The sequence below is a fragment of the Synchiropus splendidus genome, chromosome 10 (assembly GCF_027744825.2).
Source record: "Synchiropus splendidus isolate RoL2022-P1 chromosome 10, RoL_Sspl_1.0, whole genome shotgun sequence".
Taxonomy (NCBI): domain Eukaryota; kingdom Metazoa; phylum Chordata; class Actinopteri; order Syngnathiformes; family Callionymidae; genus Synchiropus; species Synchiropus splendidus.
In genome coordinates, this window is record NC_071343.1 from 2,384,933 (window position 1) to 2,401,383 (window position 16,451).

Sequence of the window (16,451 nt, forward strand, 5' to 3'; positions counted from 1 at the left end):
AAAGAGAAGTGATCCCATCCAAACAGTGATTTAAAGTCAGTCAATACATCAATAAACCATGATATATTTTTGCCATATTGCCGCCACTTTCTGGACATATGTGAAACAAAGGCATTTTATGCCATGTGTTTCTGCAAACAGCCTGGCAAAATAACAAGCCAGTGTCAGGAGCTACAGTTGTTCTCAAAGGAATAGGGACTTTCTATAGGACTTTAAGCACAAGTGCACGTTGGCCGAGGTGCCGAGGTGAAAACACGGAGCTAGAGGAAGAGCGTCACAAAGCTCGCCACCTAACGGCTGTGAGGAGAAGGGCAGTGAGAGATATGATTGTTAAGAGCAACACAGTCGCCTCCCTCCTGAATATCCGTGTCATAAAGCAGCTCCTGATGAAATGAAAGTGCTGCACAGTTTCCAGGCTTGTTGTCGGAGATGGTGCAGGATATTGAGAGCATTGTCAGGAGGCCGGAGACTGTCACCGCGCTGACTCATCCTGGTCCGTGTCGGGGTTTTACCCGGACATCTTTTCCACGGTCAGACATGGACGCACATCACGACCGTGTCACCCTTCAGCACCTCGGACAGCAACTCGGCTGTTAGACAGTTCAGACAAACAATTAATGACAAGTTTGATAAGGAGTCAAACTGGTTTGACAAGTGATGCGCTTCACATGGAGGAAGCTCAAAACTCATGACTCAGTCGAGGCTGACGTCGCCACAGGCTGCTGTCGCTTTGCACGCAGGGATTAATCTGATGAATTGCTGTGGATTGATCACGATTAAATATCGGCCATTTTTATTTTGTTTTTTATTCTATTTTAATCAGATGCAAAAAATGCTGATAGAATTAAGAAAGAAAATAATATATTGACTCACTTCATGTGTTTCATTCAACTCATTTTGTGGTTCATCGTTTACGTTGTGGTTTTTCGTTGATGACAAAATGCCTGAAAACGTGGACACTTTTTTCCAAACCTTGAGAACTGTACAGATGTTACACTGCAAGTTTGTTTTCATTTTTTTTCCTCTGTTTGTCTCGACCTTACATGAGGAACTTCTTCAAAGCCTCTTGCCTCTTGTCTCATGGACGTGATGCATCCTCCTCACTTCCATCACCGCAGCCACGTCTGCACAGTTACGAGTTGCTTGACCTTTGTTTGAAGGTCAAACTTCGCGGTGGCTCTGAGAAAGGACAGTGAAAATCCACAGAGCAGTGTCAGATTGTCTCTTCATCTCTCCATGATTGACTGGGTTTTCTCGCTGAAGAGCTCCGAGTTTGCAGGTGTTTCAGTGGCCTGTATCGCTGCAGCGCCTGGGTTTCTCTGTTGTCATGGCAACCCCTTCGCACTTCGACTGAAGAGTTGGAGGGGATTCTGGGTCGAGGCAAGTCTGGGCCTCATTTCCACCCAAACTGAGACAGCTGTGATGTCACTGAGCTTTGCAGGGATAACTTGTGCGAACTTGACTTCCACCCCGCTCGGGCTTGTTGGGGGCGGCTGAGGGGGGTTTGGGTGCGACGTGGAGGTCTCATGGCAGCGCACAAAGCTCTCAGTGTTGTGGCTCGGACTTGATGTGATGTGACACGTCCTGTGATTTCTCCTGCCCGCCTGTGTACTGCCGTCTCTCATCCCTGGGTGTTTTATTAATTCAGTGTTGCCTCCTCCTTCACTGTCGCTCCGTCTGAGAGGAGGCGGTGGGAAGACAGTATAATTAGACAGCGCGTGCGTGCGTGTGTGTTGAAGTTGTGCTGTCAACTCCTCTAATTGGTCTCATGTTAGAGGGAAGACAGTGGAATAGCGAGCCGCTTCCGAGCTCCAGTCTCAGTCACAGTGTTGCGGCACGTCTGATTCACTGATGGACGGAAATGAACGGCTTCCATCGGCGCCTTGTGGAGGTCAGGCGGCAGCTTCTTTCAGCACCCCGGCCTGTGCTGACCACCAGAGGCTGGGTCTGATCGAGGTTTCCTCCCGTTTCCCTGGAGCCCAGATGACACCCCAGTGTTCAGACCACAGGAGGAAATGACAGAGTTTAATTCTCAGCTGAGTTCGCACCTCGTGAGAAGGTGTTACAGTGTAGAACTCACAGGCAGCAGCATCTCCTCCGCCTGATTCCAAATGTTCAGGTTGAACCCTGCTGCATCACTTCCTCACTCCAAGACGCTTTTACTATGAAAGGATTACTTCCTCTTCCAGGGTTATTACACTGTGTATTTTACAAATGGCCCCCGAGTCAGTCTGTGGACCTGACAGGCCCAACTGGATTGTGACCTGCTAGGACCAGACCTACGACACGCTTCATTAATGTCTCTCACTCATGACCCATCCCATACTGCACTGCAACAGCTGTAGGCTATGCGCATGTAACGGTCGGACTAAGAGCCAATATTTGGGTGTTTTCCATTTGTGAAATGGAAAAAGTAAATGAGAACCAAAATGTATGAATATGTTGTCAGACCATGTGGTGAGCACTTGTTGGGCCTGATATTCTATTAATCTCATTAATTATGAAATAGTTTCAGAAGTGCTAACATGTAACAGTGGTGAATGTGCACGTGTCAGCGCGGATGCTACCTTTGTGCAGACCAGGATTCTGGATCGCTGCTTTTTGGATGTACCTTGGATTACTATTCTAAAGGTACGTTCACATCGAACGCGACTTTTCACGTTCAGTCTTTTCTCCCCCTAACGCTAGCACTGAACACGAGCACTTGGTTCTGAGCGCCCTCCACTATGAAGCTCCCTCCAATGACCAAGTGAAGTGACTGCCGTCCCTCAGACACTTGATGACGTCACGCGTTTTGGAAATGACAGCTCCAACGTTTCTGCAACCTCTTGCATCGGCGCTGATCATCTCACTTGGTTTGGTGAACCAACGGAGAAGAAATGGACGGAGCCTATGTTGCGGCGATAGATGTGTGAGAGGTGTGAGGATGCTAACGTTAGCCTGGATGCTAGCCCACTGTTGTTTGTTCAGAAGAAATCCAAACCTACTGTTGAACATCCATGTTGTATTGTTCATGTTGTGGGACACGGTGGAGCATGTGGCTCGCTGACGTGTGACACCAGAGAAAGTCAACACAGGGAAGAGTGGTCCTGGCTACTAACATGTCCCTGTTGTCCTGTCCTGAAATCAAGTCCTTTGGTCTCCTGGACATCTCTCCACACTTCATATTCCCACTTGGTTTCAAGTCAGCTCCGGAGCTCCCTGGGTTTGAAGGGATCATTTCAAGTGGTGATTATTGAGACACTATACTGACACGTGACACAGCCTTATATACCTCTTTCCGTTGTACATGTCTGTATGTATCTTCAATTTGCCTTTTGTTTGTTTTGGCTTTACTTCGTTCAAGCCTTCAGCAGGAGCCACAAACAGCCCACAAGCCGGTGCTTGAATGCCTGCTCTCACTCCTGTGAGTCAAACCCAAGTCGCATGCCCTAGTTTGCTTCATGTCCCATAATGCACTGCAACAGCTAAAGGCCGTGATCAGAGATGAGAAGCCTTCAGTTTCCAAACACCAGTAAAGCAGCGGGAAGCGTTTGTGTTAGACCTCAGTGCCGCCATCGTGTGTTCCCGCTCTGGGAAGCGTCTGTGAGCCGCGGCAGGAGCAGTTGAAGTGCCTGATTGTAATTCTCCAAGTAGCTCACCAGAGCCATGAAGTGCCTGAGTGGAACCAGGAAGTGCTGCTGGTGCGACACGCCGTATCAAAGGCTGCGGGGTTTTTGGTTTGAAGGGCATTTTCCCCCTCTGTTTGTTATCTGCCACTCCGACGACGAGCACCTTGTGTTTGCTCACCATGTGAAGTGCCAGCTTCTTGACAAGTAAATAAAAGGTCCCTTCGTTCTTCATGTTGTTTCCCAGGTGACAGCCGCTGTCCCCATTCCGTCAAGCAGCCGAACAAGATGCTGAGAACCTCAAAAACGGTCCATTACGGCCCGCCGTGGGGAGCGCCGACGCCATTAAGGGATGGTATCGGTTACAAATAATGCATGTCTGCAGTCTCATTTTCCTCTTGTCTGGGAGGAACAGAACGTGGAGGAGATGTTGGGACGCACCACAGTCGTGCTGCCTGAGACATTTCAGATCCCAGTGAGAGTCAGGTTTTACAGGCAGCACTACATCTGTGATTCATTCATGAGGCAGAGGGTGAGTCCCAGCGACACTGGGCGAGAGGCGAGGGACGCGCTGGTGTCCTTGCTGTCTCTCACGTTTCATCCCTCTGTCCAAAACATGCAGGGGTTCACTGTTGTCTGTCTACACGTGTCCTGTGATGGACTGCTGTCCAGGGTGTCCCATTCCTTTCATCTGATGTAGCTAGGATAGACTCCACCCCCTGCTGACCCTGCCTCATATTCATTTATGCATTTTCTGAAGTGCGTTCCAGGGCGACACCTGGGGGTCCAGCAAGTGAGGGACACCCTGGAAAGCTTGCTGTTCTCATGTTACTTTTATTCTACAGGGCTGAAGATGCTTCTTCTTTTTATGGCCTAGTTTTGCGATTGAAATTAGAACTGTTTGGACATGGATCTTTTGTTTATTCATTGTTTTAATCAGGTGTTTTTTTTCCAAGAGTAGTATCATTTTTTACACAAGAAATATACTTGTTTTGTTTTTTTTTAACTATTTTTCCAGCTTAATCTAGTGGCATATAAAGTTACAATTATTTAAGCGACCGGAAAAGCAGTACATAAACTGCAGCAAAGGTCCAAATCCTGACCCGAGGTGTCGCTCGGGGTCTGTATTTTTGCCGCCCTCGTGAGGTCGGAACGAAACTACATCATAAAGTTATTGAAAAGTGCCCTGGTAAGTCAGTGCCTTTATGTCTTCTATTTAAATGTGCTGTCTCTAGTTGTGTTTCAAAAATATGCACCACTTAAAAAGATTTATCAATAAATTTCAATAAAAGTCACAAAAGTTGAGTTGGATTCACAACACTCTTTTGGCTTTGACGGCCCTCGAACAGTCACAGTGGCCCCTTTTGCATGAAGCACCTCAGACCTTCATCTCCACCCTGCCTCAACACATTTCCACTGAAGCTGAGGAGACTCTAGAGGATTCATCTTCTCTGTAGATCGGACAGAAACACACGAATGAATGAAGAAACATCTGAAGTAAGCTGTTGCGGGGATTATTTCCGCTGCGGACGAATCGATCGTCCGCTCGACTCGACCGAGTCTGGCGTCCACAGACATTTCCTCGGAAGACTCCATCCTTCATGGAGGAACGTCATTAAATTGTGGAGCGCTCATGTCTTTTTAATGAGAAAACTAAATTGCCTTCAAATTCAATGATTTTTGTGCAAATTAAACCTCAGACGATGGATGGCGAGCAGACGGCTTAATGTTTCTGTGGAATACTGTGAGTCACAGCGGAGGCACGGCGGCACTCTGCTCTTCACAGCGCCTTCTGTTTCTGCCGTCTCTTCTCCGGCAAACCTCTTCAGTCACTGAAGCACTCGCAAGGAGAAGCGTTGAGATGCTCTCCACAAATGATGCTTTCAGAGAGCAGCAGCTTGAGACTCAGAGCAGAGCTTCAAGGCTGTTCCCCTCTTCACTGATGACTCTGCAGGGGGAGGCGGTTGCCATAGCGACAGTGGCTAATGATGATGCTGACCATCTTGTTCGGCCGTTAACAAGCCACGCGGCAGCTCTTTCTCTGAGCCAAACGAGTTATTATTCCAGAATGACTGGCCATTATTTTGTTCTCCTGCTGCCTCTTCATGATTCAGACTTGAAGATTCTTGAGGATGTCAGTTTTATTTTAGAGGGCTTGAAGAATGTATCTCTTTTTTATTGAAAGAAGAAAGAAAGAAAAAGGTGGAAGACACCAGGGCGTCTCAGACGAAGGTGGCTGCGATTTAAAGAATCTGACTGCTCCTTTTGTCTCGCAGGAGTCAGAGGCAGCAGTTCGTCTGAATGAGCCTCTGCAATATAAAACACAGCCTTGGGACGTCTTAAAGTTAACTGTCAGCCTTTCGCCGAATTTAACTGAGCTTAGTTACAACCTGCCCTCGTCACGAATCGATACACCGCTCGTAATTACGCAGTCCAGTATTTCATCAGAGGTACTGAGGGGGATGCTTTTGTTCTTTATCTGTAAATAGTTTGAACCTTTTCCTGTCCGACCGGCCACAACGTTGGAATGCTGAGACGATGAAGGCGATGGAGAATTAAAACTTAATGCTCTGCCTATTTTAATGCAATAGATGTCACTGACGATCAAAGACAGGGAAACAGTAAAACAGTGTGGTGAGTAAAGTAAATAAAAGAATACCATGAAAATATATAACGGAAAAAATTCATGTCACTTAAAAAAATTTTAAAAATAAAATAATATTTATTTATTTATTAAGATCTTTTTTTAACTATTTCTCATAACTTTAAAAAAAGCACAAGAAAATCACATATTTATTTATTTATTTATTTATTTCCTCCGTATTTCTGCACATTTTCACAAAGCTTACAGATACGGACCAAACAGAGCCATACCTCTTGAAAGCATGGGGGGCAGTGTTGCTGTTGCTACCCAATGCATAGCTCTAATAAGAGATGAACAAGACACTGGCGGAAACTCTCCATCCTCCAGTGGCCATATATTTCACGTCCTCACCGACCAGCGCCTCCTACAACGCTGCCTCCGTCTCCTCTTTTGTGCTAGAGCTACATGGTCAACACCGACTCCATGGTGGAGTTTGTTGCTGTCATAAACTTTTGACTCTGGGCTGCTCCACCTGGTGGATATATCGGTGAACAGCAATACCAACGTAGAGAATAACTTTTGTGGGGCTCCTCCGATTCGTCATGTTGATTCCCCACTGATCAGACCTGAACTTTTCAATGTGACTAACAGAGTGTAATAGAGGCAGGGTGGGAAGAGGTTCGAAAGCAAGTAGGTATACTTCCTTCCTTCCGTCCTCGGCATGGAAGCAAGAGATACAGGAACTCTGTCGGAATGCAGATGTCCTCCAAATAAAAGTCCTCACTTGAATCAACTTTCTACCTCTCCTTTCCTTCCTGAGCTGACCGCAGGCCTGGGCCGGCACCGGTGGGATTCAAACCCGTGACCTTCTTCCTTTTATTTTCTTCCAAGCCATCAGCGTGTTGTTGGTTCCAGACGTACGACAGACACTCTCTCAGCCGCGCTTAGCGACCTCTCCTCACCGCGGAAGGAAGGGGATGAGAAAAGGCCATCGGGCCGTTGAAGATGAAGATGAAGGTGTTGTGTCGGTACGTCGCTCCTCGGCGACACCAGGCAGCGAGAGGTAAACACAGGAGAAGGAGATCGACATGTGAAATCAAGAGCGTGATTAATGTGACAACCTTTAAGGAAAGGTTATGGATCCGGAGGGAGCACTCACGTCTGTGAGACATGGAGGAGACGGGGTAGAAAGAGGGGGTGAGGAATCATGAGAAATCACCCTGAGACTCCAGGGGACGGTGCTTCCACATCGCCGTGACAGTCGGTGTTTCATGGTGGGAGGATTTTCAGAGCCCCAAAAGACATGTCTGTCTTATCTCCGACACTCCGAGTCCATACACCAGAAGATGGTGTTCAGTTTGAGTCTGGGTCGAGGAACCAGCCGGACACTGGAAGGAGGCAGACGGGAGTCCAACAAGTTGCCAGTTTTCATCAGAATAAAACCATGTTTGAGGTCATGGAGAAGCACTTTTGCGGCCTGAGCTCAGTCGCACCTCATCCCAGCGGCTCTCCCCCCGGTGGCGGAGCCGCCTCACTGCAGCTGCCGGGGGGGATTAATGACTAATGAGGGTGGCACTTGACCTGCAGGGATAAGCAATGAGCTAATTAAATATCGCGCGGTAACGCAAGTCACCTGAAGACTTGTGATTTGAAGCCACTTAGCCGCTAACACCAACGTGTCGCCGGCGTTTTAATGAGCTGAGAACGTTCTGGGCGCCTTGTTTAGGGGAGTGATGGCGCCATTCAATGATCATTTCCGCGTCTTCAACCGCACCGAGGCATGAAGAGGTTTTAATGATTTCACAACAGATTCTGCTCAAACTGCTGACTCATCAAATCCAAACGCACCAGACTGGTCCCCACCCACGCCCTTGCCTGCCCTCTGAGGGCCACGTCGACCTGAAAACACGCGTAATTACGAGCAAGTGGTCCTGCGATGACCGCCGTCCAGCCAATTCCACTTTATTTACGTTGTTTTTTTCCAAGTCACTCGAGTGCTTGGACTGTCCACCTCAGCTTCATGACTGACGCTCAGCTCAGTCACTTACCGCTTGTCATCTACACTTTCTGGAGAGGTTTCTAAGTGTATTGCAACCACTTCCAATCTAAAAACTCACAGCTCAAGTGCTTGTGATGCTGATGTGACTCCCGTCTTTAAATAAGCCCAGCTGGAAACGCGGAGCCTGGTGTAGTTACTACTGTACTCCAGCAGAGGGCGGACATCTGTGACTTTAAACTGAGCAACATTTGTAGGCGTGGTTCTACCAACGTTTTGGAGCTACTCGGGTCTGAAAATCGACCCCAGGTCATGGAGACGAGGAAGCATGTAGTTGCGTAGAAGGATCATCACGGAGAGAACGTTTGACTCGTATTCTGGTGAGGTGTCGTCACCCTCTGATGAAGATGCTCAGTCGTCCAATAAGACACAAAGCGGCACTGCTTGTGTGTGACGTGACGGCGAGTCAGGTCCCCCCTGACGGTTAGCAAGCAGCACAAACCACAGCCTCAGTCACGGAAAAACACCGCTTGCTCCGAATGTCAACAAATAACTACATGCAAAATAGACAGCTGCATGTTCTGAACACCTCACTGAGCAAAATCTTACGACCTGGTTGATACTTTTCAAGGTCATTTTTCAGGTCTCTGGAAGTGAATATGCCTAGATATTATCATGCCATGACCTATCAGTGATGCCAAACAGCTTTCAGTGTTTGGAGCTCCTGAACTGTGTCCGAGCTCACTTCCCAACTGTTAGCATCAGGTCGGAGACAAACGTTCCTAAGGGCTGGTAACAACAGGCCTGGAGAGGAAACGCTCAACTGCTTCGACATCACTGACAGCGGGGTGCCAAAAATGATGTCTAGGTTGAAGTATTTATCCTCACAGTGTGGGACAACACGATGGAAATAATATTTCCCATTTGATTTCTGCTGGTTTTCCTTCATTTATTTCCACTTTCAGATGTACATTACCACTATTATGTGCTCAGAATCCCAAATGTCTTTAATGTAGCTCTTGTCAAGCCTCGGTTTTTCACAGGTTTTTTTGTGGTAAAGGATACTTTGCGAGTCCCAAACTTTCCTGGATGAGTGAGATGTTTTACAGCCCCTTGTGAAATCTGATTCAATTCAACAAGCAGAAAGGAGAAATAATGGAAGGCTACTTTGTTAAAACGTGTCAGGTGGCGGTGTCTCCTCGGCTAGAGCAGTGTTGCGCGACGTTCCTGTGCGGTCAGGTGATTCAGAGGTGGGCAACGAAATTTCCTAAGGAGCTAGGTTATATATTGTGACCGTTGAGAGGGGCCGTCAAACCCAATGAAAGTGTTAGAGAATATTGAAAATAAAATTCAAGCGATGACATCATGTGTGCTTATGAAATGACACTGTAAAAATGCACCGAAAATGTCGGTTTGTTGTGTTTTATTTCATTTAAATCACAGATTCAATGTGTCTCATACATTTCAAAATCTACTTTCATTTTGATGTACTTTAAGGGACAAGAAATACTCCTAAAATAGCCATCGGGAAAGACAAAATATTCAGAAAAATAATCACATGAGAAAGTTGTGTTTCAGTTGCATCATAATATACAAATAAAATGCACGACAAAAATGTCAGAGACAACAACGGCGTCAGTTTTATAGTTTTACTCTGACTGCAGGGCGGGCACATGAATACAGACGATGGGCCGCATTTGGCCCCCGGGCCGCCCTTTGCCCAGGCCTAACTGGTGCAGTTCGAGCAGCTCAGTTTTACGTGGGATAATGAGCGGGTCGGACCTCTTCCAGATGGCCTTCCTAATAGCTACTTAGCGCCCCGTTGAAGTCTGGCGGCTGCTTTAAAGACCCGACCTCCGCTGCGGATGGAGTGGCGAGGTGCGGCCTATCCATTATTGATCGGTGATTAACTGGATTTCAGCGGGGATCCCACTCCTCCGACGCGCGGGTCAAGGATTGTTGCAGCACTTGGCTCCAGAATGGAGTCATTAAAGAGCCTAATGAAGCAGATGATTCAGCTTTTGAATATTTCTGATGGGGTCTTCAAACTTTCATGGCGAGGAAATAGCTGCGGCTGCGTGACTGCAATGATAGTGGAGGCCCCCCCGCCCCCCTCCCCCAGAGATCTTAATCACTCAGGGAAAGTCTCTGCTGGACACTTGTGCTGATCCGTTGAGCTTGATGCTTCCTGACACTGATGGTGCGCACAGCTGACCTTTGGGCTGCCGAGTGCTCTCAGACAACGCCGGCTGCATGTGTATGTGTCCCGGAGTCAGTGCCACCAGCGTGAATCTGCAGACTGTCAACTCCAGGAACTGGTGCCAGAACACGGCTGCTGCCACTGGAGCTCTTATCACTGCTGCCTGCAGGACTTTAAATTAGGGGAAGAGCAAGGTGGACAGATTCCTTCCTCTCACTCGCGCTGGAGGCTTCAGCGCGGCTTTATTTGGGGCCAAATAACACACTCGTATTAGCACGTTTCAGTTTCCGACATCGCACTCCGGGAGCTTCTTGTCACTTCTTTATCTGAACGTGTCGATGTCGACGCCACTGGAAAAGTGATGAATGACCTCAACGGCGGCTCATTCATCGTCCACGCTCGTCCTTTCAACCATGATTGAGGACGGACTCGGACTGTGAAGAGAATCTGCGCCACCACAGTGGTGATTCCATGGGTAGAAGTAGGCTGAGCAGGGGCCTCATTTTTAGCACTGCATACGCAGAAAACATGGCGCCACATGACGCTACATTATTTAAAAAAACATACTGAACGTGAGCAATAATTCACGCACCCAAGTGCCTTCACCACCACTTTCCAGCTGGATGAGTGACTGTGGTGCTGAAGACAGGACTCTGGCACTGGCGAGCCTGGCGTGCGCAGACAGTCTGGGCACGTGCAGTGCCTCTGTGACCCCCTGTTTCTATGACCTTGTATGGGCAGAATGTGGGCGGGGTTAAGTGTATGCCAACTGACTGTGGTTACATCCTGTCTTTCCAGCGTACGGCGCCCACGGCGTGGCTTTATAAACAAGGCTGTGACAGGAGCTGATAAAAAAGAGTGGCCCCCAGGAATGTGTGTGCAGGCGAAGGGGTGAGGGGTTTCCATGACTTTGTCTTTAAGCATCACCACTTCAACCAAAACTTCTGTCTCCTCTTGACTCATGGGGACAAAAACCTGTGACCCTTTCGTGGAGACCCCTGACTTGTATGGTATGGTCAACCAATGGCAGGGTTAGGGCAGACCTGGGCAAAGTGCGGCCCAGGGCCATATGCGGACCTTTGCCTGTGTTTTTGCGGCCCTCGTGAGGTCTGACCAAAACTATACAACTGTTAAGTTGTCATTTTCTGTCATATTTTTTGTCCTGTTTCCGTTTGAGCCAGTACTGGTTGAACAGTAAATACAACACATTCATGACTAAATTTCTTTTCGTTTGTCATTTTAGTATTTTCCTCAAAATTAGTTGAAAGAAAGGGGGGGGCACTTTTCATTATTGAGTTACACCCGGCAGATGGAGCTAATTGTACTACCGAGCATCTTAAAAACATCACCACAAGAGGGCTTTGAAAAAATGCCAACAATACAGGAACACATTATTAACCATTAAACGCAGAGCAGATGATGAATGAACAAGTGAAAACAAGTTTTACGTCGACTCCTGTCTTGCCTGCGGCTTCACCTGTAAAACAGTGGGTAATGAGGAGAGACCACTGTGTCTCAAAATACTGGCCACTGACTGCATGAAGCCATAAACAACTGTGTATAGAGTATGCGTGTGTGTGTGTGTGTGTGAATGTCAAGGCTGTAAAGAAAAGTTTCTTGAGAGTGTAGCTGGAACTAGTGACAGTAGCCGCCTGACGGTCGCGTCAAAGTCACCATCTGTGAGGGATCAGACTCTCACAACTCTGCTTTTGTTTTGGCTGCAGAAACTTCTACTACATCACGATGCTGCGCGACCCCGTCTCCCGCTACCTGAGCGAGTGGAAGCACGTCCAGAGAGGGGCCACGTGGAAGACTGCCCTCCATATGTGTGACGGACGCTCGCCGACCCAGGACGAGCTGCCCACCTGCTACAGCGGCGACGACTGGTCCGGGGTCACCCTGACAGAGTTCATGAAGTGTCCGTCAAACCTGGCCAACAACCGACAGGTTCGCATGCTGTCTGACCTCAGCCTGGTGGGCTGCTACAACCTGTCCTCCATGAACCAGAGCCAGCGCAACCACATCCTCCTCAGCAGTGCCAAGAACAACCTCAAGAACATGGCCTTCTACGGCCTGACGGAGTTCCAGCGGAAAACTCAGTACCTGTTTGAGCGGACGTTCAGTCTTCGCTTCATCTCGGCGTTCACGCAGATCAACAGCACGCGCGCGGCTAACGTGGACCTGAGCGAGTCCATCCGCCGCCGCATCGAGGAGCTCAACTTCCTGGACGTGCAGCTGTACGAGTACGCCAAGGACCTGTTCCTGCAGCGCTTCCAGTTCAGCCGCCAGAGGCAGCATCGGGAGGTCCGCTTAAAGAGACGTGAGGAGCGGCGCTGGCTGAAGGAGCAGAGGCAGCAGACCTGGCCGTGGTCGCCCAAACACAGAGGAGCCAAGGGGGATGGAAGGCTTGACAAAGACGGAGACTTTCCCGCGACCACCGAGGACTACACGAGCCAGGTGGCCCGTTGGTGAGGCCGCCATGCATCAGTCTCCTTCGCTCTCGTTGGCTCTTCATGAGCCGCAATTCGCTGTCTTAAACTCTCGGACCGCTCGACTTCTGCCTTGGTTGATGAGGAGATTTTAAAAAAAGCTGCCGTGGACGTTGTTTCACTTTCACTGCAAACCTGAATGTCTTTGTTGTGTTTGTTCTGAAAGCAGTAGATGTTAGAAGAGCTGATGGTTGCATGTCACATGACCACATGAACTTAAAACCGTGATTCCAGTATGCCAAAGCCAATGATTTACCATTTATTATTTTCCCCGTCCGCTACCGAGCCTCTCGCAGATTATATGCATGTAGCCAACATTCGACCAGATCAGGATTTTCTAAATTCATCTCATTCCTTGAGTCATTGTGGAAGGATGTCTCCGAAGCTCAGTGTTGTTTCTGGAGTTGGTGGAGCAAAGACTTCACTGTAGAAACTGCCACAACAGGGCTCAAGTGTTCCGTGGGACGGTCCCACAAATCCAGCCGAGGCAGGAATACACGATGATGAAAATGTTTCTGTTGTTGTGCCGCGTTCATCTGACCTTTTCTCAAATCCTTTTGTTATGCGATCTTACATGAGCGTAATGTCAACATTGAAGTTCTCTGAGCTGTCTGTCTGTCTGTTACCCTGCAAGTAAAGATGTCAAAGATGTCCACTTTTATCGCCAGGCTTTTTGCCTCCTCTCTCCACAGTGCTATTTTGGGATTCCATTCAACATCCACTGCAGCTGTCATCCAAAAGTCGGAAGCTAGTTATGATAGCATGGTAGCTCCAGCAGGTACACTCACCATCTGTCGTAGTTTCTATCAGAGTCCTGGGCTCGTAATCTGCTTATCATCCATGAAGAACATGAAGAGACCCTGACGCTGGAACAGGAGGGATGACAACATCTGGATTTGAAATGCAAAAGCAGATGATGGTTTATTGCCAAGAAATTTGCTGGTGAGGCTAGGGAGGAGTATCTGTGGGAGTATGATGTTTGCTGACCACATAGTCATCTGCAGTGAGAATGAAGATGAGATGAGATGGAGGAGAAGCTGGAGAGGTGGAGGAATGAAGCTCAGTAGAAGCAAGTGAGTCAATGACAGGGAGGAAGGAGGTGAGGAGTAGAGGAAGTGCTAGCAGATGAGTTCAAGTGGACTGAGATGAGGTGAAGAGGAGAGTGCAGACAGGGTGGAACACACAGAGATGAGCAGCCGGTGTGAAAGAAAAGGCTAGAAATGGAAGTACCGGGCAGAAGAAGGGGGCGATAACGCTAGAGGTTCATGGGGGTAATGAAGGACAAGAAGAGGAGTGGAACCAGATGGGTATCAACAAACAGTATCGCAGGGTTGATGAAACAGTGTCCTAATTTTCAGAGGCCACTAGATGGCGCTCTTGGTTTAGAAATGTGAGATTTCATTCAATCATTTGCTCTAGTCCAAACATTTTACAGCAGACAGCGTCACCTGGTGGCCTCAGAAAATCAGGACACTGTTTCATCTACCCATCACTAGCAACCAGGGAGGATGATCAACATAGGGAAACGTGGAGGAGACCAACTTGCTGTGGCAACAACTGACAGAATAGGAATAACTAAATAGTTATAAATAGTAAATAAGTTTCACTCCAGTAGACCATCTCTGCCACATGAACACTCTGCCTCCTGCGCCCTTCAGTGACGGTTGCTGCAGAAACCCACTCAGAGACGGAGGTGATGATGGTCCAAGGAGGTGGAGAACCACACCACCATTGGATTAGTCATGATTATAACCCCAGAAAAAAAAGAAAATAAGAAAACTCTGAGTTGAGAGTCAGAGCAAGCACTGCAGCACTGATCACCCACTCTGTTCCGGCCAGATGCCGCAGAGTGCCACGCAGCGATGGTGATGAAGGGCCAGAACTGACCACCGGCTGAGTGGAGAGGATTGTCTGAAGCTGATTGCAGGGATTCTTCGAAGACGGTGTCCCTCAAACAGGATGGATCAAACCGGTCTTCATAAACACAAACATCATCCATCGTCTCTCACTTTAATGATGGCACTGCTTCTTCAGTCAGTGTTGCTTCCTCAAAATAAAACGACGCACATGAAATATCTGCCTTGGTTCCCCAATATTTCAGACAGACACTTGATATGATATCGAGGTGGCCGGGGCTTTCCTCATCTTCATGTCAGCCCTGCCAGGAAACATTTCATCCTGCAGTCCAGAACCCTCTAAGACGTTGGAAAATGATGTAAATAAAAACAGATCCCAGGATTCACACGAGTGGTTTACAAGTTTGTGTGTCCAAGGGCTGCGTCTGTCCCATGAGTGCTGCCACAGCCACTTTCCACCTTCACCTGTCTTCATCATCCTCATGTCATCCTGCATCCATGAACTTCAGTGGCTCTGCTCTTTCTTCCTGGTGCCTCCATCTCAAACACATCAGAAGGAACAAGGCCAGTCAATAGATGGCAGTTTTTAATCTCAATGAATCGCACTAAAGCTGAGTTAACTCGCTGTTAATGTCAACTAAAGCGCACATCAGCTGCTCCTACTTTTTAGTGGCTTTGCTCTTGAATTTTGGAATACTCAGTGTTGCAATGTGTCATTCATTTTCACCGGATGAATCGTCAAGCCTGAGCCTGAGGAACCTCCTCCAGGTGAGTCGGTGACAGACAGTCAGACTGGAAGCCTCCTGAGAGCGAGAAAACATCTGTTTCCCTTCAGCATGTGCCGCTGCTTTGTCTCGTCCTAATGTCTGCCCAGATGGAGCGATTGTGTTGCCGCTTCAGTTTAACCTAGGGAAACAAACGAGAGTGCTTCTCTCCTGATGAGTCCACCTGGTCATTATAACTATCACTGACTCTGTCATGCACAGATGGGGAAAATTCAGGTTCAGCCGCGCAAGATGTGGGAAGGTAAAAATGAATCACCATTAACTCACTTCAAACATCTTATGAAGCATCAAAATCATTCGATAATTATGGTATGGATTCAGGAAAACTGAGGCGCTTCATCGAAACGCGCTCAAGGACAATGATGAAGAAATGCTCCCACCTAGTGGCTATATTGCGGGGTTGCAGATAGACGTTACCAAGTATGACGTCATAGTTTTGCTCAGATTTCAGACAAATCCAACTCAACTTTGGCATGTAAAACTTTCAGATCAATTAACGTGTGTTTATATCTCATTCATTGCCACAATAAACAATTTAACTTGCTTGATCTTCATTTAATTTCAAGGTAACAATATGTTCATTTCCTTATTCTAATCTCAAACCCGTTTTCCCAAAAGAATTGATTTAACTTGCTAACGTGCCTCTCATTGAAACTCAGACACACAAGCTGCAGAAAAACAGTGGCACCAGGTTGACGTCATGAGCGAGGCAGCAGGAATAACAACAGCGTGTGTCAGTGGCTATGACACTTGAGAGTGGGACTCCTGCCCATGTCTCCACTTCTGCTGTCAGTGTTGTGTTATGGAGCACTTCTGTCGCCTGCTTGTCAGAGCTGATCAATAAATCATATCATGTCGGGGCATGTGCATGTGTCACTTTTGGAGCATGCGTGATACCATCACACACATCAGCCAGACTCACCTGCGTGTCAG

The 16,451-nt window shown here is 47.8% G+C and overlaps 1 protein-coding gene across 2 annotated transcripts in view; it reads left to right on the forward strand.

Moving 5' to 3' along the window:
• hs6st3b (heparan sulfate 6-O-sulfotransferase 3b) overlaps positions 1-14,317 on the forward strand; it is a 52,802-nt gene extending 38,485 nt beyond the window's left edge. The window contains exons 2-3 of one of the 2 annotated variants that reach the window (XM_053877971.1): positions 12,113-12,335; positions 12,396-14,317. In XM_053877971.1, the coding sequence (XP_053733946.1) occupies positions 12,113-12,335; positions 12,396-12,860 (688 nt within the window). In that variant the 3' untranslated portion in view covers positions 12,861-14,317. Of the gene's footprint in view, positions 1-12,112 lie in introns of both variants that reach the window. The other variant, XM_053877970.1, reaches the window with a different exon arrangement.
• The last annotated feature ends 2,134 nt before the right edge of the window (positions 14,318-16,451 follow it).